The sequence below is a fragment of the Zychaea mexicana genome (assembly GCF_025766255.1).
Source record: "Zychaea mexicana strain RSA 1403 chromosome Unknown BDB00scaffold_71, whole genome shotgun sequence".
NCBI classification, from domain to species: Eukaryota; Fungi; Mucoromycota; class Mucoromycetes; order Mucorales; family Lichtheimiaceae; genus Zychaea; species Zychaea mexicana.
In genome coordinates, this window is record NW_026516734.1 from 929 (window position 1) to 26,659 (window position 25,731).

The following is a 25,731-nucleotide window of genomic DNA, read 5'->3' on the forward strand; positions in this document are numbered from 1 at the left end:
CTTTCTCTCTCACACACTCCGTGTACGGGTGGAATTACCTGGACAGGGCTAAGATTTCTTTTTTTGTGAGTTACAAAAGCTCTTAATTATTTTTATAAATAGATACATGCCACACTTCCCTCGCTTGTAAAGAAAATAGGAAAGAAGCCATAACTGAATGCTTAAAAACATTCTTCAACGAAAGAGACAAAGGTTAATAAATTGTCTTATTTGTCGTGGCATGTAGTGATGGAGGAGTAGATGTCTATAATTAAGTGTATTGATATGTGATCGGCTGCATGCATGTGTGGCGTGAAATGAAGTACACAGAGTGTGTAGAGTGCGTATATATTTACATGTTGTTTGTAGCGTGTTATGGTTTAACAGTATTTTTCAGATCACCCTCGTTGTCGGAGACCGTACCTGATTCAAGATCCCGCTTCATGCGCTGGGTCTTTTCTTTAAGTTCGGCCAATGCGTCGAAAATAGTGGACGTGATCTTTATTCGTGCTTCGGTCTCGCTGATTTTTCCTGCCCGCCAAGCATCCAAAGTGTCCTGGAAATCTATTGGGTCACCGAATGCAAGCGTAATCGGTTTGAAGAATTGGACTGGCGGTCCATGCAACGGGCGAACCTGCGCCATACCTGTCAAAGATCAGCAATAAACGTCATCGAAATATTTTTTTATTTTAGCGTGTGTGTCTTTCTTTTGCCATCCAACTCAATTGTGTTCATTCATTCACTCGTGCATATCGTATCTATATACAGTCTACCCCCGCCAACAATCTCGTCTCTCTCTCTCTCTCTCTCTCCATCTTGCATAATGTAAATATATGTTACCATTGTGCCACACAGGTACCACGATTGGACATCGGTCGGATTCCATAATGATTCGCCCAATGCCCCACTTAAACCTTATCATGGATGTTGTTTGGTTCACACGCGCCTCCGGAAATATATGGATCCAGCCGTTCTGATTTGATTTATAGATGGCAAAATCGACACCAGGTTGATAGATACCTGAGCCACGGATAGTGGGGATTGCTTGGCCGAGTGAGAAGAACATGGATCGGAACCTGGAAATAGGGAGGTTAGCTATGTCCCCCGGGATGAAGGATGTGATGATGGACTGCGGGTGCAGTATCCAGAACTGAGACGACGCTGTGCAGGAGAAAGAAGGTTTTCGGTCCAAGTAAATCAGGTAACTAACCACTTACAGGGTTGTAAAGCAGATATCTGCAGCTCCAAGTACCCATCGCATCTTGTGCGGTGAAAATAACGTCTCTATCGGCAACACACCCCACAATATTGGATCATCCCAAACGGACTCGTGGTTGGATACTATGGCGATGGCGACGACGACGACGAAAAGAGGGAAAATGATTTAGTGACCAATGAAGAAGGAGGGACCAAAAACACCCATCCCGTCATGATCTTACCTGTAATAAGGGCCCGTTCTCGATCCTCCTGCTCTACAACCTCCAATAATTTGTCTAGGTTGTATACGCGTGTATGCTCAAAGTATTTGAGAAATATCTTGGCAACCGTACCGACGCCTCCTACAACTAGCGTGTTTCCGGCATTCCATAGCCATCCATTGCTGTGTTCTTCGGCCCATTTAGGATCGTATCGTTTCTCGATGAATTTGGGTATACTGGACCACTGAAATAATAAAGGCTTCTTGGCATGTGTCTGGCCTACTTGACCAACGAATTCTTCCGAGTCGCCATTAATGTTGTCAACTGCTTTTTTGTTTTTCGACGATGCATAATAATAACATCCAGTGCCAACGAGTCCCGTAACAAAGCCAATTCTAAACTTGCTGTCGAGCGCTCGAATTCGTAATCTCATCGCATTCGCTTTTCACTTTCTCAAGTTTGTGTGTTGGAACACAAGTTATTTTTCTGGTTGACAACTGTTTTCTTGTGTTCTTTCCTCTCGCGTTCCCGGTCTTTCTTCCGCACCGGAGGATATTTCATCCGATTTGCCTGAAGGAGAATGTATATAGTCGTCCAGTGTGACTTGTACCCCAGAGCCGGATAGCATTGAGATCTAAGCTCCCTTTATGCAGACAGCGCATATATAAAATCTATTATTTTTCATTCAAATAAACAACCTCCCTCTTAATCCGCTACTCGACCTTTTGTCTCCGTTAAGACAACCGTTACGTATACGAGCGGACGTACAATGTAATAGTCTAAGAAGCCACATCGATCGTTATAAGGATGCCCTGATATTGACGGATATTACGGATGTTATTATAGTCACATATACTCTTTATCTATTGTATCCTGCCTTAAGTCGTAAAAGATTGTATCGAGCCCATCTTGTTTCGTTCACGGTACATACTCGCTCCTCTCATTATCCTCATCCCCATAGTTCAGTATTATAAGTAATATGATTCTCACTCGTTATCTATGTATTGGCAGACCAAATCGCCTGTCTTTAAATTTTACAACACAATAGATCCTCTTTCAGACAACAGCATTACTGTAGAAGTAATAGCATTAAAAAAATCGAAGTAAAAGTAAACACTGGTACCGGTAGTGACCAGTATATTGCACGGGTTTAAATGGGTTTTCATTGGCTCAAGAGCTATGACCCTAGATACGTGAAATGTGTATTATTGTTACTACTGTACTCTACACTGAGAATAGTTGAGAGAGTTGTCCTCAAACCTATTAGATTGTATATGAGGCAGCAGTAGTAATATAATCCTTTGTTTTATTGGATCCGCCTTGTTAGGCTTGATATTAAATCATTGCCCGTATAGTACAAAAAGTCGTATTTACTCATATATCTCATACATAATATGTATCGCTTAATGTGTCTTTTTTCTGTTATAACTTCTACTTTATTTTTTTATCTTTGATTGATATCATCCTCCAAATCTCGCCAGCCTCTTACGACGCATTTCCTCCACATCATCCACAGGTTTTTGTAGACTTGCTTCAATGGCTTTAGCTAGCTGTACTTCCTCATCATCCTCATCATCATCGCTTTGATCCGTCTTTTGCTGTTCTAACGTTGTATCTGCTAATGAATATCCACGACCAGAGAAAGCTGCATCTTGTTTCTTGTCTGGTGAAGACAAGCTGGTGTTGTTGACGATAGTGGTTGGATCCGGTAAAGTAATTGCAAGTCGGTCGGCCGGCGTTTCAGGTAAGGTGCCCCGTATAACAAACACGGAATAATCTAACAATAATATTGAGTGTTGATATTGAAGCCGATTCCTTCTGCACAGATCAAGCAAATGTAATATCCCAAAATGAACCCATACTTTCACTTTGAATTTGTTGAAGAAGCATAGTAAGATACGTTTCGCTCAAATATGTTGGCCCATTTTGGGTCGAATTTAAGTTGTACCAGCGCCATGGAACCGTGAACTTGCGAAGCGTAAACCTTGTGGTGGTGTATTATAAGGCATATGGCATGAGCATATTTGTAGTGCTTTTCTTTGCTCTAACTTTCTCGTCTTACCAGTGCTCAGCAAGATTGCATATGTATGCTACTTCGTTTCTTTCATCATAACAGAAAAGTGGTAATATTAGCAAACTGTCTTTTTGTTACGGCACTGCTTTTTTCATTGATGACATACTAGGCGATTGATAAATTTGAACTTACTGTGGCTGTTCGCGTGCTTGTTTCGCTTCTTCTGAATTCCATGCTATCAGCTGTAAATTCCAAACAGAGAGTGCCTCTTGGATAACCTAATTGCGCGTAGAAGTTTTTTTCTCGATTAAAAAGGGACTATGCTCGGCTTTTCCGTAAAGTTATCGGCTTTTACCTGAACTGAAAAGTAACCCGAGTCGTCAAAGTTGCTTCCTTGCTGTTGTGCCGATCGTCCCTGATTCGTCAGCATTGCGTTCTCCTGATCGTCTAGCCTTTGCCCAATCGTCGCCAGATCAACAGCTGTAAAGTAACTTCCTTGTAACAACGCACTATTTTCAAATCAATGCATCGTTACTTTATGTACATATACGTGGACGTTTATGGTTGCTGTTACAAGTCATTGCTATGGGGAGTATATTACTTGAGAGCGTGCTGAGCGCACAAGTGTCCTTCTTGCTTAAGTTCAAACGGTAACATATATCGTGTTAGACAAAGTCAGTTGCATCCTTTTGCATGGTGTTTTACGTGAGCATGCACGCTTTGTATTGTCCTTGTGTATGTGGGTGTTTTCTTCTCTCGTACTTTTTCAAAAAATATATCTGGTACCAGATCCATGCGTGTCTACTGTGTAGCAGGTTAAAAGAGGAAAGAGCGTAAAACGCCAACACACGCATACACATATCATCAATTGAAGAACCGCATTTTATACCGGCGAGGTTAAACCATTCATACAACACATTAAAGAACACATTTACAGTTATATCTAATCTTGTTTGCTGGCTTCTCTAAGAATAGCATGATAATTTTCAGAGTTGCGTTTCAAAATATCCATTACAGGTCCTAACAACCGCGTAAACGCCTTTTTGCCCAGGGTGACACATTTTAAGCGACCATGCGCGACGACTGTAGCGGCCCGCGGGTTGTCATGGAGAAGTGCCAGTTCACCAAAATAGTCACCTTGAAAATCGCACGCAAAAAGGAAATAAGGTTAGGGCTGCCACTCTTCTTCTTTTTCTTCCACACCACCAAACAGTTTATCATCGGTCTACTACCTTTGCTACTACGGTTTACTTCACTCTGTGTTCCATCCTCGGCTGTCTTGTAAAAGATAGCTTCGCCATCCTCTATAAGATAAAAGTTCTGGCCAACGTCACCCTCACGCATTACCACTTGTTGATCGTCAAACTGAATAGGCTCCAAGGCATCGGCAATCTTGTGTCGCTCATATGTCTTGAGCGATCGCAAAATGGGAACTTCGGACAAGAACTGTTCATACATGCGACGTTTACGAGCGGTCGAGTCCATTAAAATCGATCGGAAAGTAATGCGATCGAGTGCCCAGAGTACACCATCAGATGTAGCGACAATGGTAGCTGCACGAGGCGCATTGTACATGAGTGCCAGTTCGCCAAAACTACCACCGGGACCATAACTAGTGACTTTGTTGGATGTCGAGTCGTGTTTTATAAAGCAGTCAAATGTGCCCGATTCGACAATATAGTAGAAATCACCCTCGGCGCCTTGTTCAATTAAGACTGTATCTTGGGACACACGCTTTTCTGCCATGGCATCAATGACATGTCCAGCTTGTTCGTCGTCGAGGCTTTTGAATAAAAAGTTGTTGGCAATGGCAGCATTTATGCGCTGTCTCTGATCTTCTGTCTTTGGATGAACAATGTACTCTTGTTTCGACACGCTGGACGGTTGGATCGATTCGGCACTCACGGATACTCGTCTAGACCGCATGGTTGGTACAGAAAGCATGGACGGCATGTCGTCGGGTACGATGTCACGAGCTTCCTCTTCGTGATCAGTCAAAGAATCGACTGGTTCGTCCGTGTTTAATGGATGTTGGGCTGTGGAAGTCATTGTTCGTTGTGGTGAAGGAGTTCTGCATAATATCCAAATGAGCGAGGTTATGCTAAGCAGGATTGATTTCACTTCTCACTCACTCTCTCAAACTTAAAAAGCTTACGTTTGTCGAATAGCTAATAGGATGTAAAATGGAGTGACAAGTAAAAAGTGAAGAAAAAGAAGAGAGCGGGTTGGATGTTTCACACGAAGTCAAGCTGCATGGATCGGAGAAAAACATCGTCATTCTGAAGGAAGCGGTGGCAATTGAGATGTGCTAATTTTTATTGACTTTGTTTCTGTCGGCTTTTTTTCTAAGTAACCGCAGAATTCTTTAGACCATTCTATAGCGGGAAGAAGTTAGTTCAATCAATCTGGAAATCTCACACAAGCAAACTTATAGTGAAAGGAGCGCGCTACTTACTCTGATAATTCAAACTTCTTGCCCTTAAGCACTCTATAGTTTAAGAAAGAGTGAGTAACTTGGCAAGATGATCGACTAAGAACAGGTAGTGGTCTCAGACTTACTTTGTGTAGTAAATGTAGAAAAAGTCGCTGTACAATGCAGTTTGTATCAATCCAGCTACCCAGGCGATCCAATCTACATGATTTTCCGTGCAGTAGCGGTACAACTTTCAAAGAAAGAAAAATGGATAAGAGCCATCAGTCACTGAGAAAACGTAGAATGAATTTCAATACCATACCCAGTTCGCCAGATAGAGAGCGCGATATGCACCCAATGCAAAAATATAGTGCGTAGTGATTGTTTCTGCTTCTCCTGTTTGCTGCAGCATGTACAATTGAGGCATGATGGCGACCGACTCAAGCCAAATTGAAAATGACCAAAGAACCTGTTTTTTTACTAGGCGTCAATACATCTTTAGCGCTATATGCCGTTGTTCTTCGTTATGTGAGAAGGATCGCTGCAGCATACTTCAACAGGAGTATAGTCATATGAAAACATCACGCCAAAGATCGCAGCACCGGCCACCAGAAACTCGTAGCGGAATGTATCCAATCCTGGATCGTACGAAGCTTTGTACTTGATTCGCATCAAGTACAGTATATAGACGGATGTCACGATGAAGAACAATTTCATGCAAGTGTTGTATACGGAAAAAAACTTCATAAAAAGATCGAGGTACCGCGTCAAGAATACGACCGTGTACAGTATCTGTGATTTGAACGATATGCCTTTTCGTAGTTGTCATCATTATTGTTGTTGTTGTTATTACCATCGTAGATTTTAACATCGCCAGCATATTAATAACGCAAGAATATGGTATATTTTGATGAGCACATTATAGCATACTAAAAGACTCTCATCGCATAATTATGCTAACACTCACCGACACATGATTGTGAGCTTTGTATTTTCAAAAGTAGGATGAGAATTGATGCTAGATGCATCAAGTCAGCCACCAAACGGAATATATTCATGTTCTTTTGTTTATGTGCTGTGTATTCTAGTCAATATCTTGTTTGATGAAAGAAGAAAACGGAAAAGAGAAAGAGAGTCAAAGAGAAAAGAATAGCCTAATTAAAGGAAAAAGGAGAGTTGGCAGCGCCTAATTGGTGGGCCATGATATATATATTCAATGTTAAAGAATAATAATTGGATGCAGGGGCTCTGTTTACAGCGTAATAATGGGAAGTAAGGGGCATCGAGTGGGGTGAAGGAACAGAGGTTGGTGCGCTAATCAACGATAAAAGGGTATCATATACAATTGTCTATATTTACAGATGTGGTCGGTGGTCTCGATGATGCTGATGATGATGTTAATAGAACGCTTAGAAAGAGGAAAAAATCATTCTATTGCCGTGCTAATCCAAGCAAGATGCTTCCGATTATAACAAAGCCTACAACCGCTGACGTTACTTTGACAATTTTGTGAGTGTACTGCTGTGGCTGCTGTAAGCGACCTGTTGATACCGGGTTCTGGTGACCACGCTGGAAAACAAGCGCCACAAGTTGACCCAACGCAAACTCTCCATCAAGTTGAAAAGCAGGCAGGATGTTTAAAAGCGCCAGCGCCAAAGTGAATGAAGAGATGTATCTGCAAAAGGTAATGTAGAGCGTAAGTTTCCCTTCTTTCCACGTACTCTCTGTTGATCATGATCCGAGCTTCACCTCAATAAGAGCTCAACCGTGTGAGGAACAAACACTGGCAGAAACCAAAAGCGAGGACGCAGAACACCCACTTTAACTAATAGGTTTAATTAAAAAGTAATTGTTAGCATATCCCTTTGCTATATCGGTCATCCTTTTCTCTATGGGCTGGTACATACCGCTTTCCCATATATCGACCAGCTCGCCTTCAAACACAAACACCTTATCCGAGTCCTGTCCATGATTATTCCATGCTGGAGCCTTAGTATACACGCGCACAATTTGTCCAGCAACGGACGGTGTATATGGAGTGACGCATTGTTCAGTTGCTGCGCATTCTGAATTCTTGACACAACGCTGTGAATCTCGTGATATCAGCACTTGGGTCAATGGAAGACAGGCAAAGTATTCAGGCTAATAGTAAAATAAGTTATCAGATCACCCTGACGTTCTTTACCGATAAATAAATTCCATTTTTCTTACCTCAGTAGCGGATAAAGGTGTCGTAAAGTCTCTGAAGCAAGACAGTGTCGAATTCGGAGAGCGTCCAAAAGGATATTCATCATCGATATCACAGCACTCGTTCACGATATTTGGATCATCAGATACGGCGGAGCAAAAGCCTTGTGCTGGCTCATGTCGCTGGTCTTGACCCAGTAGGTACTCGTTCCAATCCACAATATTATGTTCCAGAGGGAAGTCGTCAAGCTTGTATAGGATCGATGAAATGGGTAGATGGTATGCCAACGGAGAGTCAGGGCGCACGTTGACAACACTTACTCCGCCAGATCCCTCGAGTGATTGCCACCCCAACAATAAAAGAATCATTTTGAGTCCACCAGAAAGCATGATCAATGCCCACATGTAGAGTATGATATTGTGCCATACACCAGCACAGATGATTTTAAGTTGGCGGAACGGGGCAATCAAATGAAGTGCATGATCCGAAATGTTGACAAAAGCACCAGGATAAATGTAATAAACAAATATACCAGCACTTCGGATTGGTACGCGTTGACTACATGTAACGTATACAATTCTTAGCATTTAGCAGTAAACTGTCAGGAACAGAAAGAAATTGGAGCACCAATTACCAGTATGCTGCAATAGCATGTCCAGCTTCATGGAACACGCCACAGATAAGCAAAGCAAGCAGATAGTAACCGAGATGAGAAAGCGGAACTGTCACACCAGGAATCTATTCACGAACGAAACCATAAAGTTATCAGTAAACACACCCTTCCAAATACAATCCTTTTGTACTCGTTTGCTTTTGTTGTACCATTGGCAGAAATACTTGTTCATCGTCACCGCCACTTGAACTATCCTGTTCTTCAAGCGACCGTTTGCGAAACCGAGAAACATCTGTTGACGCCTTTACGGCTGTTGCTGTGGACGGTTGTAGCGCGTGCCAAAACACAGCAAGTATCTTGAGGGCTGCATAAGCGATAACAACCACGCCTGCCACCATGACCAGAACAGCTACGATCGTACCGATTGAAAACCAAATATTCCAAAACCGTGGTGCAGCTTCGGCGATCCGCCGAAATAAATTGTTACATTTCGCAGTTGTGTATTTCACTTGAAACAGCTTAATCATCCACTGATCCTTTTCGTTCGATTCACTATCACCATGACCTTCTTCATAGGTGGTGGTAGTAGGCAAGATCCCGCCATTATTACTGGTTGTCGTCCTTTGGTGGCCGGATTCCTTTTAGCGTGTCCCGGAATTGTCAGTAACACACTCTGTTTTTTGCTTCAGAGGTAGATCTCTGACAAGTGCTCAGAGGATATGTATGTATACCTTGGTTGCAATGTAAAACTTGGTCGCGAGAACGAAGACATAAATAATACCCCATAAACATATGAACTGAAAAGCCAGTGCTAGGGGATCCATGATATGATATATGCAAAGTGTATATGGAGGAACAGGAAGAAGGGAAGGACGTCTCAGTCAAGCTCCGGCTCTCTGTCTTCTCTTTGAAATATAATATTTGTTTATCAGATTATTCTCATGTATCTTTTTTCACACAAACGGATGTAGCAAAAGTATGTACTATTGCTGCTCACCTTCACTGTCACTCGCTTTAAGCTACTCCACAAGCTGAATAAAGTTATTTTCTACCATTATGCAAAGAACAAGAACCAAAGAAGTGGCCCGTTGATACACACCTACTGCTGCTGCTGCTGCTAAACTGTTGCCAGATATATGGGTAACGTGTCACCACAGCAACCCTAATTCACTGAGTGGATAAATACACTTTGGTATCACATGTGTTTTTGAAGCGACAAAAGAAAAGGAATCATACGGTTGTTATTGTTAGTAACTAACGATATCAGATCTAATATTTCATTCGTACAAGGTTTTTGCATTGAACAACGCACAGAGCATAAAAAAAGAATGCATGGGGTATATATCACTATGTTACAGTAGCTAGGTAGTGCTGCATCATCGCTCGGATCACGCTGCATGATGTATCTCTCAAGGACCGCCATGCCGTCAAAACCGCCAGCTAACTACATATTTGATTTCGGCTCTATTACAGCAAAGCAGGACTTGGTACAGTATTTCTTGTCACACAAGCGAACGGATTTGTGTACATGAGGTCCTGCTTTGCATATTCATATGCGTATGATGCCGTCTCTTTCTGAACCTACAGGAGCCTCCGACGGTTTTTCTAACGGTAGGAATCGGTCGATACTAGCTTAAAAACCTGTGCATTGTTTATATTATCCGTTTATTTGCTCTCAGAAAAAGGAAGAATGTGATCAAAGAGCTACTCGTAACCCTTTCTCACCCGTGCAACTCTGGGTTGGAGACCTTGACAATTGTTTTAACTCTTCACTTCCTCCTTCGATTTCCCTTCCCCTGGATGATATGCGCTGCGCCGTTTCGGAAGCCGAGTTGATTAATCCGCCGGCGGAGGCCAGTAACCGCCCAGTTGTTACACGAACAAGCTGATCATACCAAAGTGACGCGATAGGAAAGGCGTCGATTAATCCTAAGGGAAGAACGGATGAAAAGAACAGGTTCCTCGTTAACAAATATGAAAGCGACAGAAAAAAGGAAGCTACTATCTACTTGTTATGGTGATCAGAGCAATGGTAGCTACGTGCCTTGTGCTGTCCAGTGCTCTTCATGCCGTATAATTTTGATCAACTGCGGATTATCCTCAACCTCTTTAAATGATAGCGTAACTATAACGGGTAAATTGATCGTGACAAATGGAAGCACACGGGGGCACACCGTCTGGGTCAAGAACACTGTGCACGTTTGTTGTCCGTCAAAGCACACATTCGTGATCTTTGGCTCTGTTCGATTCAGCATTTTCCATACGAGCAACACTCTATGATAAATTGGGGTTTACACGACAATGTTTTTGTTGGTTTTCTCTCTGCTTGTTTCCGAACTTAGCAGCAACAATAATATTAATCGCCTCCTCTTCTTTTCCTTTAGCTTCATTTGTTTTACATACCGGCGTATGTTCTCAACACCTGAGGTTGATAAAATGGGAGATGAAAATTCAACATCCCCAAAATAGTAGTTTTTGAGGACCAAATTTTGATTCACAGTGTTAAATGAAAATAAGTTGGTGACGATGCCTAATAACGAGATACATTTAATCATTGATCTACATATGTCATTAAAAATGTGCATGGTGCCGCTATAAGCAGTATCATAGCATAAGTACGTACATGTTATAATCTCGTCAATATAATCGTTGTATATATCGATTTGTTGTTGATGATGCTGCTGCTGCTCTTGCGGGCCACATGGATCAACCGCCGTCGCTGTTGTATCGTCAATATTGTTATTGTTGTTGCTCGTGCTGCTGTTGTAGTAGCAATGTCCGTCGAATCCATCATCAGTGTTCATACAGTTTGCGTCGGTGTTCATCGTATTGCCTCAGCTCGACTCTTTCGTTTTCGTGAAGATAAAATAGTAGAAAATACCCGTTGATGATGAAGGGAAAGAAACGGACAAGAGGAAAAAGAAGGAGCAACAGAAGAAAAGAGAAAAGAGGGAATAAAGTTGGGTTAGCCGGAAAGTCAACAAAAAAGTAGACAATGTCGCACCAGAGGATCGGGACACGGGAAAGTGCGTTGTGCTGCAGTAGGCTTATGTCTGATACGCCATTATCTTTAATCACGCATAAAAATATGAAGAGTGGCATCGACCATACAGAACTGATGTACATAACAATAAGTACATAGAAAAACCTGAAGCAGGATGATCCTTAGTATCCTTTTAGCACAACTGCTTTGATCAGCACAACCGTCATCGTTTTCATCCAACATGTGAAGAAAGTAAGAAATGCACTGATAAATGATAAAGCATATTTACTGTTTATACTGTATAGCATACTGTACAAGGCCGAAATTCTTATTACAACCAAGGGTATGTGCTGACGTATGTACAGTATGGGTATGTATGATGTCATGTATGGGTGTGAAAGCAACAATGATTAGAAGAGATGAGGTCGCTTAGGTTTGGCGTCTTTTTTTGCTGCTTCTGCTACTACTACCAGTAGTAACTGCTATCGGCAAATACTTTGATATCTTTTTCTTGTTATGGCGTTGCTGCTGTACTGTTTCGTGCTGTGAGTTTGATGTCGAAGAAAGAAATGCTGGCGCTTGATAGCTGGTTTCCCCTGACACTGATGATTGTCGAGGTTCTAGTCGCTCGGTAGCGATTCTAGGAGGAGAGGCAGTAGCAGTGGAAGCCTACAAAAGGTAATGACGGCCAATGATAAGTATATGGGACCTATGGTGGATATAATGCTGCTCTGAGCGCAAAAGAACCTACCTCATGGCTCTCTCTTTTCCTTACTACTGTTGCACCGATGTGACCACTGAGCATCGTCTGCTTGTGTTGCCGCTCATCGGAGGAGGGTGAAGGACTCGCCAGCGGACTGCATGGATGCCTTGGCCGATTTATATCATCCTTGTCATAATAAGTGTTTCCTCGATCGGACGATAGAGTGTTTTCAGAACAAGACATGTTGAGCGAACCGTATCGCTCTCCTCCTCTTTTATTGCGTACTCCTTTATTTGCGATAAAGTTATCACCATTGTTGTTGCCCTTTGGCTTCTGGTCCATCATGCTATCACCAATTGCTCTACTAGTCGGCATACTCGATGACAGCGGCTGGTTGTGTAATGGTGAAGGCGCAGCAGAGTACATGTAGTCATATCTCGGTTGTTGAAAAATCTTGAGAGGATATGGTTTTTTGCTGACGCTTCGTCGTGGTGTTTTTATGGAGGAGGCTGTATCACGTGTAGCAGTAGATACAATGGGTAATGAAGAGTGCCTGGCTAGCTGCATTTGCTGAAGAGGGGATGAGGGAATAGGCATCGTCATCTTTACCGAGCTATCACCAGTAGTAGCAATACTGTCATTTGCCCCCTGGTGATACTTGATTTCACCGCGACCATATGTAGAGCCTTTATCACTCGCAGGAGGCAATAGTCGTTTCTGTTGCTGAGTTCCCGTTGGTACAGTGCGCGCGTTATCTTCATCTTCGGCTGCCAGAGCTCGCCCAAACGAAGCATAATTTGACATTCCATCCAAATCTTCTGGAGATCCGGTCACCTCATCCGTATAAAATAATGTATCGGGATCCTCGTTGTCATCCACAATCTGTAATTTCTCTATCAACACGTCACCACACAGGCTGATAAAGTACGCAGCTACTGCTATAGAAATGATGATGTACACCAGCCAGAATTCTTGCGCAAGCTGTGTTGAATTATATAAGAGAAGATTAGCGATTTTGCTGACCAAAATGTATAAACGTACAGATGAATACTAGCCTGCGCCTTTTTTACTTACTGCAGTTTGAGGTACAATATCACCAAATCCAATAGTCAACTGCGTAGCGAACGCAAAGTACAGTCCATCCAAGTAGGTCCAATCTTGTTCTAACAAACAAAATATGCCAGCTCCTCCAAACCAACAAATGATAAGAATAACACCCATCCGCACTACGCCTGACTTTGTGATTACTTGCACGAGTATTTGACGATCCTTATTATTCAATATCCCGGTCATAGTGTAATTGCTAAATGTTGACATGTTGGACAGCGATCGAGGACGAGCAGACCCTGCGGTGGTTCGTCGTCGAAGAAGAGGTTGTGTTACCTGGTCACCGTTGTCATCATCATCGTGATTCGACCTTAAAACGTCGTAGCCGTTGTCATTGAGTGCTGCTGTTGGGGTATCAGCACCTCCGCCTTCTCCTCCTAAAGGTGCTGTAGAGTATCTGCGAGAAACTGGCGCTGTGTGATCTGGATGTCTATTAAGCCATTTTTCACGTTGGTGCCGCGAGTAATCATGAAGGGATTCGACTCGCATCAAGTTGACCTTCATGATATCGGATGACGTCCCTGTGATCACTGCCCGAATCGATAAAAGCATATAGCCAACAATACTGATACCCAAAACAGTGTAGAACAAGAAAAAGACGCGCCCTTCTGGTCTAGACGGTGTGATATCGCCATATCCTTGAGTAATGAATCCATGTAAGCGATTAGAAGGTCAGCTTTCTTTATCCTTACATCCGAAAAGTTATACTTTACCAATTGTGGTGACAGCTGTCCAGCAAAATATCAAAGCTTCGCTATATGTCCAGTCCTCGAGACTCATATACACCAAAGCGCCAGTCATTATCAGGGAGCATACCATGATGCTTGGTAACACGAGACCCTTCAATACGATAGATAGTTTGGAATATGGAAACGACAGGAGCCAGTCAACAGTAAAACCGAGCGCCGCCAAGAAATTCAAGATACCTGCGCAAAGGCAGCTCCAATATCCTCTCGAAAAGACATAGTACGTGCAGTTGTTCATGGGTGCATAAGATCGGCGAGTGAAGGTATAAACAGCCGATAAAGCAAGCAATCCTATTGTGTTTATAAAGGAGTAAATAATTTACAAAACAATGCTTAACTCGGAGTCCTTTTTTCTTTTGACTATCATGCATATACTTACCTTGCAGATACGCCGGCCATAAGCACCACTTCGAGGCAAAATAGACACACATTCGCGTTCTTGCGATTAGTAATGTCCAAATCGCAAGTCCACAAACAATACTTGTGCATACGGCCAGTGTTTCCAGCATGTTGATTGTAATGACGGGATCCTTATCGAAATTGTGGCCTGTGCCATCCCATCGTGCATGATCAACCACCCAACCTTTGACAGCTATACACAAGCACACAATGATAAAAGCAACAATGAATATTGTAATGAAAAAGTCTATGGTAGTTTTATTATGATATGTGCTACTACCTGCTGCACGAACAAGTATAAAATTGCCGTATATCGAAGCAAACGTGGCAATACAGAAGGGTACCTCGGCAATACGATGCGCTCGCAAAGCTGTGTGTCGTTCCCGTTGCAGTCTCGACTTTGTGTCTTGAAACCATGTGGTGAAACGGGTACAAATGGAGATAACAGTGCTGGTGATGCCTTCCCATAAGGATGCTTCTTCCTCCCCTTCATCTTCTTCTTCCTGGTCCCAGTGCCAACGATCATGACTGAAAGCTGTGCGCATAGGCGGTCGTTGTGGAAAGGCGAAGTGAATAGCAGGTTGAGCGTCTCGGCTGTTGTTCCCGGATGACACGATCACCTCATCTGTAGAAGAATATCCTGATGTGGATAGTGCGGGAGAAGAGTTGAGAGAGGAAGCATCATCATAATAAACGTCGTCGCTCCGAGATACGTTAGTAGTGCTGTCATCAATTTGATGGTCGACCGGTTGATGCATTGACAGGCAGTAGAAAAAGGCAAAGATAGCGTCTTGACAATATAATATTAGACGGAGAAAAGGAAGAGAAAACGTAAAACAAGGGTTGATGGAGGTGAGGGGGGGATTGAAAGAAAAAGGCTAATCTGGATTTATTTTTGATCATGAAAGTAAGAAGCGCGTCGACGCGTTAATGACAATGATAATTGCGCGTTTTTTGCCAGAGGACAATAATCGAATCCGACAACAGGCTGTTGTGCTCACACTTTTCTTCTCATTACTTTCAGTGTACACCACAGAACCGGGTTAGGATGCTGCTGTTGCATTATAATTCTTATTTTTAACCTTTCTCTTATGACTCTAGTCCCCTGCTTTATAGTGTTCCCTCGTCAAAGTTATTTCTTGCTCCTTTTCGGACATCGCTAGATCCGCCAAGCATGATGATCGCCTGCGATTCTTGTACCACCTCTAAAAAATTTGCTCAAAAACTTGGTAATGGACTTTCTAAACAGTTAGAAAACGCATAGGCTGATAGCGACCACAGACTTTTGGTCTCACTTTGTTCGTATAAGTGAACGTGGCCGCTGTCAATAGCATAGCGTACAATGAATAATATGTTTTAAATGTTTACACTGCGTTGGAGTCACTATGTGATCCTCGCCATCTAGCTGTGGGTACCTGCAAATAGCAGGTCGACAAATCTGTTAAAGAGCTACTTTTGACTTTAGAGCTTGATAGTCAGAGACAGTAGCATCGACAGTGAGCATTACCTAGTCCAACAGCTGAACCGCTAAGCCTTAGTTTGGACCAATATTGAGGAGTTGCGCGACAAAACCTTCTCATAGTGGAAGGATAGCGGCGCTTCATGGTACAATAGAATGTTTTTACGCCTGCCATATGAAGACTTAACTATCATCAACATTGAATATTAAACCTCCAATAACTCCCTCTTAGTCACTATGATTCTTATCCGTAACTAGTCAGGTGCTTCTTCCTGGTCGTCTCGTGTCTGCCAATTGATCATGATGATACGGTATAAATTTTGGTAAATGAGAAACGCTAGTAAATTGACAAATAAATGCTATCACTCTATACCGTAATAATAAAGGATATCATATGTACCTACAGTATGCATCAGCCGCATCGTAATATGAAAAGCGAAAAAATCATCCGGTGATACAACATGCTATGCATTCATCAATTAAGCTTTCAAACAAGTACGTATATACAACCTAAATCGGCTTCGAACGCTGTAGTATGATTGTATATTTGACCACTGGCCTAGTATTAATTGTCGCGTTTCCCGTAGCTAAAAACGTCGCTTCTTTATTTTAGTTCCATTGTTGAAGTTGCGGATGGAATGGATATACGATTGGATAGTATGTATGTCAGTTTGCATCTGATGCGTATCCGTTAACGTCAAAATTTCAGACCCGAGAACAGATTGGATACTCGAATAGAAAAACCTAAGTATACCTGTTCCAGTATATAACTTCCCGATTACCGCACAGCAAGGAAGCGGCAAGAATGCGATCAGCGAACCTTCATCAATCTCCTAGATATAAAAATATTACTTTTCTAAATTATTGTCTTATTATTGCATATAATCATCTTTTTATTTATATAATATGGTAATGTGTTTGATTCAACAGAACTTATAGGTTTTGCTGACTAGTATTGATAATACCACCTCTTACTAGTATCAATAGAACTATCTTTTTTTCTTGTGAGTAAGCCTTTCAAACTTGTACTTTGAAACTGAAGTTTAAATTAGCTATCTGCAGTGTTGTTCAAAACAAGGAGCTTAAACATCGAAGTATTTGTTTTTCAATCTTATGCTGTTGCCATCATGCTACAGGTCTCTGTAACTTAGTAAGTAATTGATGACATTTTGGGTTCAATTCTGTTTCTGACAACAAACATAAGGCACCGATCAAATCTTCGTCGTGCATTTGTATACATGATTGATTATCTAAATACTATAAAATGTATAATTTGACAGAAAAAACAGTGATAGTTAGTTTGTGGATATGGTGGGTTATCTGTTTGATGTAGTGGTGGCAACAGCATTGAATCGGAGACTGGAACTGGCCGGTGACCGCGGGCTTGGGTGGCAAATCCGGCTATATTGGCGAAAGAAAGTGAACTCATAGATCCTCCTTTTCGAATCTAACATGGTACGTAAAAGGGACCCATCCATCCAACCGATCATCATGACGATAGCGTATCCATCCATCGACAAACACACGACACGATATCCATTGAGCAAAAGAGAAAAAGACTGAAGTTATTTTTTTGACGAAGCAACATATCCAACCTATTTCAACCCTATCTTTTGCTCAACAACGGTGGATGCGCTATCAAAATTTAAAAAACCCAGGAAATGCTCACATTTTCACGAATTTATATAGACCTGCAAGAGAAGAAACAACGGACGCAACAAGCACGGTCGCGGCCACAACAAGTTCGTTCGCTGCATTAACTGCTCCCGCTGTGTCCCCAAGGTAAATTCACTTTCGACATTTGGAAGACAATTGCAGGAAACAATTCATGTGCTCGAGGAGAAAAGCATCTGTAACCAAACTTTGTGCTTTTCAAATATCATAGGACAAGGCTATCAAGCGCTTCAACGTCCGTAACATGGTCGAAGCTGCTGCCGTCCGTGATCTTCAGGAGGCTTCCGTCTATGAGGGTAAGAATTGATTCTTTTTTTTGTGTGTAGTCAGGCGTATTTTATCCTTCACTAACATTTTGTTATTATCAATTTTTGCAGAATACGCCATTCCCAAGTTGTATGTGAAGCTCCACTACTGCGTCTCGTGCGCCATTCACGCCAGAGTTGTCCGTGTCCGCTCGGTTGTTAACCGTCGTATCCGTACTCCTCCCCCAAGATTCCGTTTCGCCAAGGTAATTGACAGAACCAACTATTGAAAAAATTATTCGTAGGGAAATACAAATTGACTTGATAACTGACTCTTTCTGTAATATGCATTCATTTTGGAAACGTGTAGAAGGCCTAAATATCTTGGAATGTGTGAACGTTCTTGTGGTCCGTCTCTTTTGACGAATGTTACTTTTTGTTGGAAAACAAATAAATTCCATAAAAAACACTAAATTGGAGTACTTGTTATCATGATAAATGTTGTTGATTGGAGAAGACTATAGTGAGGGAAGTGAAGATGAATGTTGATGTGTAGGGAGGTGGGTAAGTTAGGCGAGTGTGTGCGTGTGTGTAAAGAAGTCCATCGAATAGGCGTGTCCATACCTATACATGTTCCCTGACAGATGAGTAGTACGGGGTTGTTTTGTGAGGGCGCATATTGTAGAAGCATCTGCGTGAGTAGGAGACCGAAATTGCCTTTTGTATTATACATGAGTAAAGTGAGCGTGCGACCTCACCGCCATGTTGATTGTCATTTTCGCATAAAGATCCCTAAATTTCGCTACAGTCGATAACATCCGAAAAGCTCACTATGTATTACCCGCGTGTATACGCATCAGGTACACCAGTACTTTAGTTGAGTCAATATGCATGTTGAGATCAGCTGCTATCCATGATCAAGTATACACACATTAGCAAAAACAAAATCCTGTGTTGGTCAATATGTGTAATGAACAGATCAAGAACCCGCTTTTCCTTTGTAGTACAGATACACAAACTCTCTTACACACTGTTACTGGTGTACGTAGCGGTAAGTAATATAAGAATTGACGGCACTGTTTACTGCAATGTATTTTGTGCAGGATAAACAATTCCTCCAATGACTTTGATACAATGGCATGGAAACTAGCAAATCAACGGTAACTGTACCGTACTGCCAGCAACAAACGTTATCTGATAATCGTCGTTAAGCCGCCGGCAATAAGTGAGATCAGTCGGAGCCAATCTCACCCTACTTGTGCACCCACGTCTCCAAACCCCACCCCCACCCCCACTACCACTGACCCACCAGCTCACCCACAACCTCTCACACGCACACATAAATTTTTTCCCCTCTATCGTGCATAATAACTGCCTTTCTCTCCAACTCTCACATTACTCAAAAAAAAAGTCTACTACTCTGGGAGAAAATGAACGATCCGCGTCACTTTGATTCGCGGTACCGAGGCCCTGAGGCTCTAGAAACACCAAAATTGATTCGCAGTATCACGGTCGATCGTTGTAGCAACTTTACTAGCGGTGGTGCAAATGGGAACGACATTAATCTGTTGTCACAGTTATACAAAGCGCGAACAAATTCGGGTACGAGCGACACAATCAATTTTATATTTTATAAGGGCCACACACACATACACATTCACTCTCGACCCACCTCATGTTGCTTCCTGTTCCTCCCTTCATTAGCAACGCGTATACTCTCTTCAAATTAAGATCTAGTAATAACCTCTCTGCTTCCATATGGTTGGCTTGTTTCCTACTCTTTTTTTAGAGGAGTTCATTTCGTTGCTAGTTTACAGTGTTCCTGATCTTCGACGGATCCCGTTTGACGAAGCAGTCCAGCAGGAGTTCCGACCAACGCGACTGGGTGAATGGTTCGGCCCATCGTGGGTAAGATGTCATGTGACAAGCTTATATTTGTGATTGGTGATACATACAATACCTAATATGCGTGATCTACTAAACACGTTCATATATCACCTGTGGAAAAAAGTCTACGCATTGGTTTCATGTTCAACTCCGTATTCCGAACGAATTCGCGGGTGAAGAAGTTCATTTCATTTGGAATGCTGACAACGAAGCTCTGATATGGAGTATCGATGGACTACCATTACAAGGTCTTACAGGAGGAGGTATGTAAACGGAGAAGTGAATGTATCTTGCTCTTGTCAACATTTTATAAAGTAACAAAAGAGAGTGACTCTGAAGTCAATGGATCCCAATTGGTCGGGGTAGAAAAAAATGACAACTAACGTGCTTCTTTGTGGTATGATTAGCGGGCAGTGATGCACGACACGAGTATATCCTTACAACAAATGCACAAGGAGGAGAGATAATCCAATTCTATATTGAAATGGCATGTAATGGCATGTTTGGCGCCGGGAACGGTTTAATTGGTCCACCGGACCCAAACCGGTTCTTCAACCTAAATGAATTGGTATGTAGCCTGATTAATTATTAACAGTCAAGGGAACCTTGTTGTTGTTATTACGTGTTTATTGGGACTTTTGTGGAGACAAGCAGCAACATGCGCTGACTAAACATTATGTCAGGATCTTGCTGTGCCAAACCGACGTGCGTGGGATCTACTGTATGACTTCCAAATCATTCTTGGTATGGCGAGAGATCTTCCGCCGGATTCACTCAGGGCTGCACAAGCGTTGTACACGGCAAACAAAATTGTAAACACTTTCCATCCTGGGAGCGACGAGAGCATTGAAGAATGTCTGCGGATTGCAAGCAAGTTTCTGAGTGCCAAGAATGGCGATTCTCAACATGACATTATTGCGCTAGGCCATTGTCACATTGGTATGGAAGTTTGGGAAACATAAACTTAGATTAATGGAGGTTTCTTTTTTTGAGTGTGGGGTGGGCAAGGGAAACATCTATTTTCGTATATGGAATGTTGAGGATGATGATGGTTAGTGGTGACAAAAAGAAAGAAAGGAAAAAGATGCCAACCTTTTTTGAACTGACCTAGTGATTATTATTAGATACTGGATGGCTTTGGCCGTTTGAGGAGACAATCCGTAAAGCTGCAAGAAGCTGGTCTTCTCAGATAGATCTGATGGATCGTTACCCAGAGTACAAGTTTATTTGTTCCCAGGCACAGCAATACGAATGGGTCAAGGACAATTATCCCCCGCTGTGGGATCGCATTAAGGAAAAGATTTCAATGGGTCAGTTTATGCCCACGGGTGGGGTAAGTTGCTTTTTCAAAGTCATACGTTTATTGATCCTATCGATAGGGGGATTTACTAACTATGTGGTGACGATTCATAGACTTGGATTGAGATGGATACTAATATGCCAAGTGGAGAATCACTTTGCCGTCAGTTCTTACTCGGGTAAAGTTTATTGGCAATAAGGTGATAATACAGGGACCTAATATAGAAGCTGATGCCATACTTTGGTATTTCTCTTTTTCGAATAAGTCAACGGTTTTATGAAGAACATTTCGGCAAACGATGCAAGATATTTTGGCTTCCAGACTCGTTTGGTTATGCATCACAGGTAACTCAATAGACACTTCCTGTACTATACTGTTTCATGGCAATGGTGCTCAATTGCATTTTACCTACTTTTCTATAATAGCTTCCACAATTGATGCATCTTGCCGATATGAAGTACTTTTTCACTCAGAAGCTTTCGTGGAACAATGTTAACAAAGTAAGTGTAACATATGTAGTCGAAGTGGGAATACAAGTTTGTGACACCCCATTGGCCAAATTATAGTTCCCATTTACTACGTTTTGGTGGGTCGGTTTGGATGGCACCAAGGCACTTACACATATGGCGCCGTCGGAAACCTATAATGCCCAATGTACTCCCGAGGAACTTATTCGAACGTAAGTCTGGAGAAAAAGCGGGAAGGTGGAAGGGAGATAAAATCAGGATAAAAGACTTTCGAGGACAGCCAAAAAAGGGATTCTGGAAATGTAAAATGTCAATTCTCACACTCCTGTACATATAGAGTCCGCAACCATCGCGACAAAGAATATTCTAATACCAGTCTGTTGGTTTATGGCAATGGAGACGGAGGAGGAGGACCACTGGCAAGCATGATTGAGCGGCTGAGAAGAATGAAGAATGTCGTAAGTGTTGATGTGCAAAGAGAAGAATATAAGGATAGGAAGAAGGTGGGCTGAATGTGCTTGTGCGGCGTGTGGGGGAGTATCGTAACACACTGTTGCTATTTAATTTAACTCTATGTGCGACTTTAATGAAAGGACGGATTACCCAAAGTCGAAATGGGGGCTCCAAGCGACTTTTATGAAAAACTTGAAAGAGAAACACCGGTATTGGCAACTTGGACTGGTGAAATGGTAATTATCAACTAAGCGACCTTGTACATGTGACGATCTTAACCTTATCTTTGTGCACAGTATTTTGAGCTGCATCGAGGTATCTTCACCACCCATGCGCTTTGCAAGAAGTTTAATCGTAGCTGCGAGCTGTTACTGCGTGATGTTGAAATCCTGGCTACTATGGCACATATAGTCGATACTGAAAACTTTGAGTAAGTGCTTACTGTAAAACGTGTCTGATATCCCTAGCCTACAAGTGCTGCCTAACCTGTGTTAATTGATTGAAATACCCTTTTCACATCAGATACCCAAAGGCAGAACTTGATCAATTTTGGAAGATGATTGGATTGATCCAATTCCATGATGTTATGTCTGGTTCTGCGATCGAGATGGTCTATGATGATTGTCTACAGGTGAGCACGTGTATGAGTATGATTAAGGAGTGAAGTAGTACTTGGATTCTGGAACGATAGCTTGTCTCCTTCCTTTTCATGCTGATATCCTCTACTTTTTTCGTTCTAGATGTACGCTAAAGTTGATATGCTTGCCAAACAAACACGTGGAGTTCTCATTGAAAAGCTTCTTGATTTGGATGGCACATCAATTCCTGAAGGAAAACAAGGTAAAGTCACTGAATATAGAGCGATATTTTGCATGATGATGTAATAGTACATCACAGAGTGACACAGACGATGTTATCTTTTAATTATTTAGCACTTGCCGTGTTGAATACATTGGCATGGCCTCGACGCGAAGTAATAGAAGTCCCACTAGATGAACGGTTACCCACCATGAGACAGTACTCGGCATTTGGTCGAACAGGTTATGCTCTAGGTTAGTATATGCAGTTACCAAGGTTTCACAAAAGGAATGTTGTTCATGTAATACCATGCAGCGGTTGCTAACGACGTTTATGTTTATCAAACTTCAAGTGGAAAATGTACCGCCTCTTGGCGTGAAGGGCTTTAATTTTGTTGAAGAACCCGACTATGAACCTGTCAAAGTCTCGACCGATAGAAACAACAATATCGTGATGGAGAACATATACATTCGCGCCACCTTTGATAAGTCAGGTCATCTTATTGGTTTAACTGATAAAAAGTTAGAGTATGTATTCTCTTTCGCTTTTGCTGGCTTTTCTATTTATGTTTATAGCAGCTCCTCAGTATATTAAACAGACGTCTTTATTTTACTTAGTCGACCACTGATAAGACCAGATGAGCGCGGTAATGTGTTCAGGATGTACGAAGATATAGTAAGTAAATAGAAGAATACGAAGTCGAATGAAGAACAGGCTAAGAACAAATGTTTCACTGCTAATACCCTATTAATGTCGTAATGTATTACTCTGTAGCCTTTATTCTGGGATGGTAAGTATTATATATGCAAGTGTAATATATAATCATATCTTACAAATGTTGTTTCAATTTTTTCTTTTTTTGGTTAGCATGGGATGGTAAGTCTTCTAATAGCAATAACTATGAGGTCACTATGAGTAAGCTAATATATTGTTACTGTTGTTGTTTTTTCTATAGTGGAAATATATCACTTGGAGAAGAGTAGAGTTGTTGAGGAAGGTTCAGTGCAGCTGTTGGAGCAGGGTCCTTTACGAGCTGCACTTTTGGTTGAGAAGCGAATCTCGGATACTAGCCGTTTACGGCAAATTGTGGTAATGACAGCAATATCGCGTCGTATCGATTTCGAAACAGAAGTGGATTGGAACGAAAATAGACAGTTCCTGGTAAGTTTCATTATATATAATAACGTTGGTGAACGCGTTGTATGAAGTAAACTGATTATCTCTATATATCATTGTTGTAATTTATACAGAAAGTTGAATTTGCATGGGACATTATGGCGGACAAGGTATAGAACAAACAAGAGAAGAGAAAAGTTGGATGAGGCATGTTTAGCAATACAAAGCATACATACTAAAAATTATGTCTCAACTACACTGTTTATACCAGGTTACCTATGAAACACAGTATGGCACGGTCCAAAGACCTACCCATTATAATACATCATGGGATAGTGCAAAATTTGAAGTGGCTGGCCACAAGTTTGCAGATATCTCGGAATACGGATATGGTGTAGCATTACTTAATGACTGCAAGTACGGCTATGCCGCTCATAAAAATGTTGTTCGACTTTCTCTTATCCGATCACCCAAGGTACATTATTTCCCAGATTGATACACATACAATGCTATCATATAAACGACATACACACATAATTTTCTCTCATTTGATTTGTATTTAACCATCACACTAATAATTTTATTATGATTGCATTAGGCACCGGACTCCAACTGCGATATAGGCAAGTAGCTTTCACACAGTATGCAGCATAAGAATATGTATACTGATTTGGTGGTAAAATAATAGGGCATCACGTTTTCAAATATGCTATATACCCTCACGAGGGACACTTTATGCAATCAGACGTTGTGCGCGAAGGCTATAATTTCAACGTACCTCTTTTAACCAAGTAAGCAATGGGATATTAATCTGCAGTACATACATCTTTTTTCGTCATTCAAGGCGAAAAATACTGACTTTACAATATTGTCTTATCTAATAGAGTAATTCCCCAGACGAAGACGAACTCTGTATCTAATGCACTTCCCAAATTCCGCCTTGAAGAAGCACCCAACGTAGTAATGGATGTGCTGAAAAGAGCAGAAGATAGCAACGACATCATAATTCGACTATATGAAGCATATGGTGGCCATGCCCGGGCTCGTTTGATGTGGTAAGACAACAAAAACATTAAGCATATGAAGAAAAAGGGTTGATGGATCGTTATAGCATAGAAGTAAGGATAGCACTTATTAATGCAACTTATCATATTTTAGCTCTTTGCCAATGAAGTCTGTCTCTCGGTGCAACATCTTGGAGGATGAAATGGAATCAATACAAATCACAACGCAACCAGGTTCAGCAGTAGACAGAACGTTCAGCACCAACTTGCGTGTTTTGGATGATGATATTGTTGAACTGCACCAGCAAAATGAAGTGCGTCGACAAGCAGAAGGAATTCTGTTGAACGTCGGGCCTTTCCAGGTTGTCACCTTGAAGATTACCTTGTAATAAAAAATAACCGAGTATAATATAATATTGCCTGAAAGCTTAATAAAAAACCAAACCTGAGTTTGCAAAATACATGTGTCGAAACTTGCTCTATGATAAAAGCTTAATGACACTTTATCAAAGATAAAGATACGGGGCTGCGTAACTCATAATTGCATGCTCAACCTATATGTACGTCCATAATTTTTTCTTTTTTCGCTATGCGTGTCTTTGCATCCTTGGCGAGCTGGACAACATGATGTTAGGATGTTACTGCTGTCACCAGGATACCCAGCGTCTCTTTTGGACTGTGTTTAAAAAAAATTATCGCAGCGGGGAGCCGGGGTGGCACGTCATCGCGCCAGGGTAATTGGCTTGTGTTAAAAAATTTGAGCAC

At 41.7% G+C, this 25,731-nt stretch overlaps 9 protein-coding genes across 9 annotated transcripts; 2 read left to right on the forward strand and 7 right to left on the reverse strand.

Annotated features, from left to right (window-relative positions):
- Positions 1 to 352: 352 nt before the first annotated feature.
- BDB00DRAFT_875289 (acyltransferase-domain-containing protein) lies at positions 353 to 1,830 on the reverse strand (the record flags this gene model as incomplete). The annotated part of the gene is made up of 4 exons (XM_053127330.1): positions 353 to 624; positions 820 to 1,055; positions 1,197 to 1,320; positions 1,419 to 1,830. The coding sequence occupies 4 exons, from the start codon at positions 1,828 to 1,830 to the stop codon at positions 353 to 355; spliced, it is 1,044 nt and encodes a 347-aa protein (XP_052976654.1).
- Positions 1,831 to 2,559: 729 nt separating this feature from the next.
- BDB00DRAFT_837666 (Josephin-domain-containing protein) lies at positions 2,560 to 4,251 on the reverse strand. The gene is made up of 7 exons (XM_053124572.1): positions 4,174 to 4,251; positions 4,013 to 4,047; positions 3,767 to 3,920; positions 3,604 to 3,689; positions 3,460 to 3,498; positions 3,260 to 3,381; positions 2,560 to 3,174 (listed from the first exon to the last, which is right to left on the reverse strand). Exons 1-7 carry the CDS (start codon positions 4,204 to 4,206, stop codon positions 2,858 to 2,860), a joined length of 786 nt encoding a protein of 261 aa, XP_052976655.1. The 5' UTR covers positions 4,207 to 4,251; the 3' UTR covers positions 2,560 to 2,857.
- Positions 4,252 to 5,681, reverse strand: BDB00DRAFT_837669 (cyclic nucleotide-binding-like protein). Its single transcript, XM_053124573.1, has 2 exons — positions 4,644 to 5,681; positions 4,252 to 4,548 (listed from the first exon to the last, which is right to left on the reverse strand). The coding sequence occupies exons 1-2, from the start codon at positions 5,458 to 5,460 to the stop codon at positions 4,355 to 4,357; spliced, it is 1,011 nt and encodes a 336-aa protein (XP_052976656.1). The 5' UTR covers positions 5,461 to 5,681; the 3' UTR covers positions 4,252 to 4,354.
- Positions 5,682 to 5,862: 181 nt separating this feature from the next.
- BDB00DRAFT_768852 (ER lumen protein retaining receptor-domain-containing protein) lies at positions 5,863 to 6,882 on the reverse strand (the record flags this gene model as incomplete). The annotated part of the gene is made up of 5 exons (XM_053119771.1): positions 5,863 to 5,899; positions 5,971 to 6,074; positions 6,147 to 6,293; positions 6,377 to 6,636; positions 6,792 to 6,882. The coding sequence occupies 5 exons, from the start codon at positions 6,880 to 6,882 to the stop codon at positions 5,863 to 5,865; spliced, it is 639 nt and encodes a 212-aa protein (XP_052976657.1).
- Positions 6,870 to 9,589, reverse strand: BDB00DRAFT_837673 (uncharacterized protein). The gene is made up of 6 exons (XM_053124574.1): positions 8,835 to 9,589; positions 8,647 to 8,750; positions 8,036 to 8,570; positions 7,732 to 7,966; positions 7,574 to 7,649; positions 6,870 to 7,499 (listed from the first exon to the last, which is right to left on the reverse strand). The coding sequence occupies exons 1-6, from the start codon at positions 9,150 to 9,152 to the stop codon at positions 7,256 to 7,258; spliced, it is 1,512 nt and encodes a 503-aa protein (XP_052976658.1). The 5' UTR covers positions 9,153 to 9,589; the 3' UTR covers positions 6,870 to 7,255.
- Positions 9,590 to 10,160: 571 nt separating this feature from the next.
- BDB00DRAFT_837678 (uncharacterized protein) lies at positions 10,161 to 11,051 on the reverse strand. Its single transcript, XM_053124575.1, has 3 exons — positions 11,029 to 11,051; positions 10,670 to 10,962; positions 10,161 to 10,554 (listed from the first exon to the last, which is right to left on the reverse strand). The coding sequence occupies exons 2-3, from the start codon at positions 10,878 to 10,880 to the stop codon at positions 10,322 to 10,324; spliced, it is 444 nt and encodes a 147-aa protein (XP_052976659.1). The 5' UTR covers positions 10,881 to 10,962; positions 11,029 to 11,051; the 3' UTR covers positions 10,161 to 10,321.
- An 821-nt stretch (positions 11,052 to 11,872) lies between these two features.
- On the reverse strand, positions 11,873 to 14,571 carry BDB00DRAFT_837681 (uncharacterized protein). The gene is made up of 6 exons (XM_053124576.1): positions 14,544 to 14,571; positions 14,345 to 14,455; positions 14,132 to 14,258; positions 13,386 to 14,056; positions 12,360 to 13,292; positions 11,873 to 12,277 (listed from the first exon to the last, which is right to left on the reverse strand). The coding sequence occupies exons 2-6, from the start codon at positions 14,381 to 14,383 to the stop codon at positions 12,038 to 12,040; spliced, it is 2,010 nt and encodes a 669-aa protein (XP_052976660.1). The 5' UTR covers positions 14,384 to 14,455; positions 14,544 to 14,571; the 3' UTR covers positions 11,873 to 12,037.
- Positions 14,572 to 17,464: 2,893 nt separating this feature from the next.
- On the forward strand, positions 17,465 to 18,602 carry BDB00DRAFT_960973 (ribosomal protein S26e). Its single transcript, XM_053129720.1, has 6 exons — positions 17,465 to 17,477; positions 17,712 to 17,804; positions 17,908 to 17,992; positions 18,074 to 18,207; positions 18,312 to 18,459; positions 18,566 to 18,602. The coding sequence occupies exons 1-5, from the start codon at positions 17,475 to 17,477 to the stop codon at positions 18,318 to 18,320; spliced, it is 324 nt and encodes a 107-aa protein (XP_052976661.1). The 5' UTR covers positions 17,465 to 17,474; the 3' UTR covers positions 18,321 to 18,459; positions 18,566 to 18,602.
- Positions 18,603 to 19,185: 583 nt separating this feature from the next.
- BDB00DRAFT_837689 (galactose mutarotase-like domain-containing protein) lies at positions 19,186 to 25,423 on the forward strand. Its single transcript, XM_053124577.1, has 27 exons — positions 19,186 to 19,543; positions 19,731 to 19,849; positions 19,953 to 20,091; positions 20,236 to 20,396; positions 20,512 to 20,767; positions 20,953 to 21,161; positions 21,242 to 21,306; positions 21,394 to 21,472; positions 21,554 to 21,628; positions 21,695 to 21,807; positions 21,933 to 22,053; positions 22,189 to 22,284; positions 22,345 to 22,478; positions 22,571 to 22,679; positions 22,789 to 22,888; positions 22,981 to 23,100; positions 23,199 to 23,373; positions 23,464 to 23,521; positions 23,621 to 23,636; positions 23,714 to 23,722; positions 23,802 to 24,007; positions 24,097 to 24,132; positions 24,234 to 24,437; positions 24,561 to 24,585; positions 24,651 to 24,753; positions 24,847 to 25,017; positions 25,121 to 25,423. Exons 1-27 carry the CDS (start codon positions 19,372 to 19,374, stop codon positions 25,353 to 25,355), a joined length of 3,306 nt encoding a protein of 1,101 aa, XP_052976662.1. The 5' UTR covers positions 19,186 to 19,371; the 3' UTR covers positions 25,356 to 25,423.
- Positions 25,424 to 25,731: the final 308 nt, after the last annotated feature.

Coding starts and splice junctions, on each gene's coding strand:
- BDB00DRAFT_837666 (XM_053124572.1), bottom strand. CDS start 4,206: ATGGATCTGGTACCAGATATATTTTTTGAAAAA. Junction 3,921..4,012: donor TGCGCTCAGCACGCTCTCAA/GTAATATACTCC, acceptor ATTTGAAAATAG/TGCGTTGTTACAAGGAAGTT. Junction 3,499..3,603: donor CAAGCACGCGAACAGCCACA/GTAAGTTCAAAT, acceptor TTATGATGAAAG/AAACGAAGTAGCATACATAT.
- BDB00DRAFT_837669 (XM_053124573.1), bottom strand. CDS start 5,460: ATGACTTCCACAGCCCAACATCCATTAAACACGGACGAACCAGTCGAT. Junction 4,549..4,643: donor AGTAAACCGTAGTAGCAAAG/GTAGTAGACCGA, acceptor GCGATTTTCAAG/GTGACTATTTTGGTGAACTG.
- BDB00DRAFT_837673 (XM_053124574.1), bottom strand. CDS start 9,152: ATGATTAAGCTGTTTCAAGTGAAATACACAACTGCGAAATGTAACAAT. Junction 8,571..8,646: donor CATGCTATTGCAGCATACTG/GTAATTGGTGCT, acceptor CGTTACATGTAG/TCAACGCGTACCAATCCGAA. Junction 7,500..7,573: donor ACGGTTGAGCTCTTATTGAG/GTGAAGCTCGGA, acceptor TACCTTTTGCAG/ATACATCTCTTCATTCACTT.
- BDB00DRAFT_837678 (XM_053124575.1), bottom strand. CDS start 10,880: ATGCTGAATCGAACAGAGCCAAAGATCACGAATGTGTGCTTTGACGGA. Junction 10,555..10,669: donor AGAGCACTGGACAGCACAAG/GCACGTAGCTAC, acceptor TTCTTCCCTTAG/GATTAATCGACGCCTTTCCT.
- BDB00DRAFT_837681 (XM_053124576.1), bottom strand. CDS start 14,383: ATGTCTTTTCGAGAGGATATTGGAGCTGCCTTTGCGCAG. Junction 13,293..13,385: donor ATATTGTACCTCAAACTGCA/GTAAGTAAAAAA, acceptor AATTCAACACAG/CTTGCGCAAGAATTCTGGCT. Junction 12,278..12,359: donor GGAAAAGAGAGAGCCATGAG/GTAGGTTCTTTT, acceptor TACCTTTTGTAG/GCTTCCACTGCTACTGCCTC.
- BDB00DRAFT_960973 (XM_053129720.1), top strand. Junction 17,805..17,907: donor GCTCCCGCTGTGTCCCCAAG/GTAAATTCACTT, acceptor CAAATATCATAG/GACAAGGCTATCAAGCGCTT. Junction 17,993..18,073: donor GGAGGCTTCCGTCTATGAGG/GTAAGAATTGAT, acceptor CAATTTTTGCAG/AATACGCCATTCCCAAGTTG.
- BDB00DRAFT_837689 (XM_053124577.1), top strand. CDS start 19,372: ATGAACGATCCGCGTCACTTTGATTCGCGGTACCGAGGCCCTGAGGCT. Junction 19,850..19,952: donor AATGGTTCGGCCCATCGTGG/GTAAGATGTCAT, acceptor TGTGGAAAAAAG/TCTACGCATTGGTTTCATGT. Junction 24,438..24,560: donor CTCTTATCCGATCACCCAAG/GTACATTATTTC, acceptor TGATTGCATTAG/GCACCGGACTCCAACTGCGA.